The 7050-nt window shown below is 28.2% G+C and overlaps 1 protein-coding gene across 1 annotated transcript; it reads right to left on the bottom strand.

Moving 5' to 3' along the window:
* Positions 1-261: 261 nt before the first annotated feature.
* Positions 262-6505, bottom strand: LOC114744782 (LRR receptor-like serine/threonine-protein kinase GSO1). The gene is made up of 5 exons (XM_028932935.1): positions 6236-6505; positions 5804-5947; positions 2989-3354; positions 395-541; positions 262-278 (listed from the first exon to the last, which is right to left on the bottom strand). The coding sequence occupies exons 1-5, from the start codon at positions 6498-6500 to the stop codon at positions 262-264; spliced, it is 939 nt and encodes a 312-aa protein (XP_028788768.1). The 5' UTR covers positions 6501-6505.
* Between the last annotated feature and the right edge of the window lie 545 nt (positions 6506-7050).

Raw genomic sequence — 7050 nt, 5'->3', positions numbered from 1 at the left:
AGACGGCAGAAAATTAATTTCTTATTTTTGTTTTTTTAAAATTTTTTCTTTTAATAGGTAGATAATCCAAAATAAATGTAATATTTTAACTGTAAGTTTTTAAACATAATTTTTTATTTAAAAATTATTAGTTAAAAATTTTAAATTTAGACTATTAAAAGTGTATATAAATGAATGTAATAATTTAGCTTTTTCTGGAAAGCATAATAGTTCCATTTGTTCAAGATCTTAGCTTTATTTGTTATTTTGGGATTGTAACCACTAGCTGTATATAAGCCCTATCATATGGACTATGAATGAACAGTATGAATGAAATGATTGAAAAAAATAATCTCATTTGAGAGAAAAATATTAAAAAAACCAAAAGAAAACACATCAATACGTAAGTGCGTACCTGTAAATGAGTTACTATCCAAATTTAATTCTTTCAAAGATGTGCAGTTGCTTATTGATTTTGGAATACTTCCCTCTAATTGATTATCACTAACATCGAAGATTTTAAGTAAAGGGAGATGATGAAACATTTTTTCTGGCAAATTACCTATAAGCAGATACAAAATATTTGTTAAGTAGTTGACTAGGAATTTCATGAATTTACACTTAACCATACAAATAATGAATGGAGTTGTGTCAATTAGAGGCTTAAAACTATTATAAAATAATTTAGTTTTTATTGGAATGCAATTTAAAGGGAACTCTTCTGACATCAATGAACAATCGAACAGTAAAATTTCTTTCAAAGAAGAAATGCTAAAGATAGATTACGTAATTAATTTCACCTATTTAAAATAAACAATCAAATTATTTATAGCTTTCATATAAATTATTTAATACTGACAAGGCTCTGACTTTGAATATGATAAATTCTTTATAGGAAAATTTAGTTTTCCTTATTTACGAAGTTAAAATACTTCCAGTTACACATTCTGGAGATAATATAGTATAAATAGTAAATGAATTTTTTACCAAAGCACTGTATACTAGAATTTTTCCCCTGGTAGCTCTTGTGAAATTCTGAGAACCAATATTCTATCTACTTCAGTTCTGATTCATGATTCATTGGAAAGAACATCAATGACTAAAATTTTTAAAGATAAAAAAACTTTTAAGAAATGCGCAAAGATACCCAAAAAATTGGGACAAACATTGTCCTGTTGTTTTATTTCTTTATCATCTTAGATTTTTTTTCTATTAACTTGGACGAACAATATAAATGAAATGAAGAAAAACAAAATATCGTTTTGGAAAATATAGGTGCGTGAGAAGAGTTAAAAAAAAAAAAGTAATAAAATGAAACAAGAAAGCTCTCTGTGAAACCACCTTGTTTTATTTCTTCATCATCTTAGTTTTTGTCTGTTAATTGGGATGAGCAATATAAATGAAATGAAATCAACAATACTATTCAGCTCAAAAGAGGGGGGGAAAAAGGATTAATATGACTTTTGGTTCTTCAAATTTACTTTCATTTTGGCTTCAGTCTCTTAAGTTTCTATCGTTTGAAACATTAGCCCTATAATAATTTAATAAAAACTTAAACTATTTTGCTCCTTAAAGGATCAAAACTAATGGTTTAAAATTTGAGAGACTAATACCAAAATTTGACTAAATTTGATGGACTAAAGATTATATTAACCGTAATATAAAACTGATAGGTACTAGCATTTTTATAACTGTACGAATTTTAAAAAAAATAAAGCAGATGGTATTGTTTGCATATAATATATATACATATAGATACTGATCCTAAATATAAAAACTAATTAGATATTTAATTTGATCATAAACATAAAATCGCAATCCACTTTGTCTCTCATATTTATTCATTTTTGCCCAAAGTAGTTCCATAGTGATTACAACATAAATAAATTAAGAAGATACAATTTAATTATCTGTCTAACTATTTAAAACATCTCGTATTCATTCTTCAGTTTGAGCTTCTTCTTCTTCTTCTTCTTTTTTCTCCTCTAAACCAGTTTGAGCTCAAGTATGATTGAATTAAGTGTTTACTGAATTGCATTTAAACTTTTAAATTAAATTCTATATTATTATTCATAATTGATATTTTATGCTAATTTTCTTTAAATGAATTTTTTACTTATTTTAAATTCTTTAGTTCTTATGTCGTAATTTCTTAGAATAATACATAAAATTTCAATTTTAATTATAAATTACACTAGAGGCGAGATAAGTATTTAAAAATAAAATTAATTTCAAAATAAAAAATTAATTCGTGTTGGCAAAGAATTATTTAATATGAAATTAATGAATTTGCAAATTAAAAAAAAATGAAACAAGAAAGCTCTATGAAACCATACTTCCAGGAGTTGAAAAAAGTTGATGTACCACACACACACATCTCTCTTTGTGTGTTATATCGATTTATAATATCAGTAAATATTAATTTTCTACATTTTTATGATACAATTCCTGCAACGTGCAAATTTCTAAATGATAATATAAAACTAAAATTACTTTAAAAAAGCTACAACCCTTAGATGATTGATTATATATATAATTTTTTATGTAAGGTATGTAAGTTTTTTTTTCCCTCAGCTGATCGATTATTCATTGATTGAAAAATTGAGATTAATTATCTTTCTTTTAAAAAATAAAAATTAAAGAAAACTAGCCATTGATAATAAAATGCAGGGGAAAATGAAACATTGAAGTCCGACTAGACCTTTTCATCATTCTTATCTAGTGCCCCAAAAGTTGACACACGTGAAAGGAAAGCCACAGCAAAAGAAGTTACAAATATTGATTAATTTATTTTTCTTTATGTAGTCTTTTTTTTAATGATTTCAATATTTTATTTTTATTCTCTTGACATGTCTGTGAAAATTATATATCAAAAGGAAGAATATATATTCAATTTGGGATTAAATGAAAGCATCACATTCCATGTGAAAATCATTATACACTGAATTTGTTAGGCAAATATTTGTGACTTATCAAAATTTAAAATAATCATATAATCAAAAGTCTTACCTTCCAAGTTGCTACTGGGAAGAAGTAGCCGCCAAAGTTTGGTCAAATTTCCAATGTCAGTTGGTATGTTACCTCTGTTGAATTTGTTTTTTCCCAATTGCAATTCTAGTAATTCTGTGCATTGATGCCAAGTGGAGGGTATGTCGCCAGACAAATCATTTTCATTCACATAAAACTTTTGTAGCTTTGGAAGCCCAGCACACACGTTTGTTGGGAGACTTCCGGATAAGTTATTTATTGCAAGTTGGAAGTCTTGGAGCACTGAATAGTTGAATAATGAAGATGGTATTGAACCCGCAAGTTGATTTGCGCCAAGATACAATTTTTTCAATTGTGAAAGATCCCCAATCTCATTTGGAATGCTCCCTTCAAACATTAGGTGGGACAAAAGAGAATAATGTTAGTAAAAAAATTTTACTTATTAATATGTTAGTATGCACATGAGACAAATTTGTATTTTTTTTAAACATATATAGTAAGACTTGCACATTTTTGAGAAATAACACAAATTTATTCTAAATTATAAATCACAACTACAATTGTTATTGTTAAAAACGAATAACCCTTTCAATTTGGCTGGGCCATTCACCATACAACAAATAATTTGGACATGTGATTTGTTGGGAAATTTGGATGAACTAATGTTGGAGAACATATTGGGCTATTCTACAAGGCCCATTACATTGTGTTTTCTGCTTCCCTTCAGTTTGTTTTTGTGAGATTTAGATTATTTATCACTGTTATCTTTTAAGATTTTGTGGATTTATTAATTCAGATTGAGTTTCTTCAATAAAAATTGAGGAAACAAACTAAGAGACACATCGAAATCCAATTGACCCTTGCTTTTCATCATGAGACTCCCGGAAAAATAGTTCTTGCAAACTACAAAATTTTTAAAAAATAAAAGTATTAATTTAGATTATCCAAAACAAAATTAAATGTTCCAAGTATGTTTCTTTCTAAGATTTTCCCATTTTGAAAAAATAAATCCTTCAGAAACTTTTTAATGACAGAATAATAAACATTTATTTTCAAAGATTGATGATGAGAATTTAGATCTGTTTGGAATAATATTCTTTTCCCCAACCATTTTAAAAATTGGATGACGAATTTTTAATTAAAAAAAGAATAGAAAATTTCTGGAAAAAATAAGAAGAAATGCACAAAAATGGAAAAAATTAGAAAACAAAAACTAAATGTTCCAAGTATGTTTCTTGTAAGGCTTATTCATTTTTGAAAACAAAAACTGCAGACATTTTTTAATAGCAGGATAATAAAAATTTAATTTCGTAGACGGACGATGAGCCCTTAAATCAGTTTGGACTAAAATTATAACAGTACTCTTTTTCTCCGTGTTATGACTTTACTAACCGTTTCAAAAACTGGATGACTAATTTAGCAAAATCATTATTCACTAGTGTCTGATGAAATATTGGAATATAATTTAATGCAATCATATAATTAAATCAGTAGGCTGATTCCAATATATAATATTTTTATTTTTGGTAAAGATACAATATTTTTAGTTGTTAAATATCACCAATCTCTTTTGGAATGTCTCCTTGAAATATTAGTAGGGAAAAAGAAAGTAATGTTAATGACAATTTCTTTTTTCGGCGTATGACAAGGTATTATATACATGAGATAATTTATATATTTTTTTGAAAAAATACAGTAAGACTTGCACATTTTTTAAAAATAACAGAAATATATTCCAAATGATTAAACACAACTACAGTATTATTTTTAAAAAGGTATAACCCTTTTATTCATCTGAGCCAATATCCATTGGATGGACTCATGTTGATTAAAATTAAGAAATATATTGAAACCCAATCAGTCCTTCCTTTTCATCATTCGTATTAAACGCTAAAACACATATTTTTTGGGAGACTGCCACAAAAATTATTTTTGTTAATTTAGTTCGCCACATTATGAGAGACTAGCCCCTTCTGCTAGACTCAACCCCCGTTAGTTGGTCTTGATCATTTTATTCATCCATACAACCCCAAAATAACAGAAAGATAGGATCATGGCTTCACGAGCTAAGATGATGGGCCCACTTCAAAAGCAGATTTTTTAGGAAAAATAGATATGATAGTCCTTATAGTTTTATCAAATTTTGAATTAGATCCTCATAGTTTTTTCTTTTCTTTTTGTACAGTTACAACAAGGGAAAAATAAATACACTAGTGTAATAACATATCTAATAGGCTCATCATGAGTAATACGTGTTTATTATTCTGTCATTAAATCCACTGGATGGACTCATGGTGATTGACATTAAGAAATATATTGAAATCCAATCGGTCCTTCCTTTTCATCATTCCTATTAAAACCTGTTTTTTGGGAGACTCCCAGAAAAATTATTTCTGTTAACTCTAAACACTTTTTTAAACAACAATAATTATTAATAAATAATAAAATAAAAATAAAAATTAGATTATCCCATTCAAAATTAAATGTTCCAAATATTTTGTTCTAAGGTTTACTCAACTTGAAAAAAACCCTTTAAAAGTTTTTAATGACAGAATAATAAGCACATATTTTCAAAAACTTGCGACAAGCCTATTATTAGATATGTTATTACACTCGTGGTGTGACTGTATAAACCGTTTCATGATTCTGATGATGAACGGTTTTTTCCCTTTAAAAAATAATAGAAAAATGTTGGCAAAATTAAAAAAAATTCATAAAAATAACAAAAAAATTAAAAATTAAAAACAATCAAGAGAACTAGGATAAGATTATGCTAACCAAGTACGCTACCTTAAAACAAAAACAAATATAAATATTAGAATAATCAAAGACATACCTGACAAACTGTTATGCGACAAACTCAATAACTCAAGTGAAGATAAGTTGGAAATTGTTTGGGGAATGTCTCCTGAAAGCTTGTTACCCGCAAGACGTAAAATGGTCAATTTCTCAAGTCTTCCCACCTCAAGTAGAATGGTCCCTTCAATGGAATTAAAATTCCAGTCCAATGTCTCTAACATTGTCAGATTGAATAGAGATGGTGGAATAATTCCATTAAAACTATTATTTCGAAGATTTAGTTTCTCAAGTGAAGATAAACCTCCTATCCCTGTTGGAACTTGCCCATGAAAGCCATTGCAGCTCAAATTGAGTAGTTCCAATCTACGCAATTTAACTAGCTCGTTTGGTATTTGATCATGAAAATCATTGTCACTGATGTCAAGTTCAACAAGGAACGAGAGATTTCCTAGTTGTGGAGATATGGTACCCTTAAGATCCATGCCACCAAGATTCAAGGAGTGGACTCTTCCATGACGAATATTGCATGTGATACCAATCCAGCTGCATGGAGAAGAAGAGACAGACCAATTAGCTAAGACATTGTGTGGATCTGAAGTGATAAAGGATTTAAAGGCAAGAAGTGCAGATTTGTCAGTAGTGATATTTGTATCACTCCAAGCTAAGGAGGCCATGAAGGAATGGAGTAAGAAGAGGAAAACAAAGGAAGAAGGTCTTCCCATTATGTGTAGCATATCAGACTTATCAAAATCTCAAGTATTCTGCATCCAGGAATTAACATACACATCGTTTTATACTTCTTTGATTCCACATCAAACAAAATGCGTAGTTGGAAAATGACATCTGTTGTGGTAAGATTAGAAGAAATTCAACTAAAAATTAATTATTTTGCTTGTGGTCGCGTGTGGCAGGCTATGAAATAAGGAGAAGCTTTGCCCTTTAATTTCACTGCGTGTTGAACAATTTCATTTTTGGGACCGCACTTTTATTATTGAAAAGAAGCTTGCGTACGTGGATACATTGTTCCTTCAATATTTTTGCATTTTCTTTTCTATTGTTTTTAATTTTTGGGTGAGACAGTTATTCTTTTCTTCAAATTAACCACCATGCATGAAATCTAAATTGATGAAAGAAATTTGTGTTTTGTATTATTCCTCTTTCCCATTACATGTGGTTAATTCAATTAATCAATTTATGCATATTTTTATAAGCTTGCAGCTAATTATTCAAGGAAACTACTGTATATTTTAATACATATGAATATTGAAATTATCATTTGATAAA

The sequence above is a fragment of the Neltuma alba genome, unplaced genomic scaffold (assembly GCF_004799145.2).
Source record: "Neltuma alba isolate B1F8T4 unplaced genomic scaffold, ASM479914v2 tig00004445_pilon, whole genome shotgun sequence".
In the NCBI taxonomy this organism is placed as follows: Eukaryota; Viridiplantae; Streptophyta; class Magnoliopsida; order Fabales; family Fabaceae; genus Neltuma; species Neltuma alba.
The sequence above is the reverse complement of the archived record's forward strand: the minus strand, read 5'-3'. Positions and strand labels throughout refer to the sequence as shown.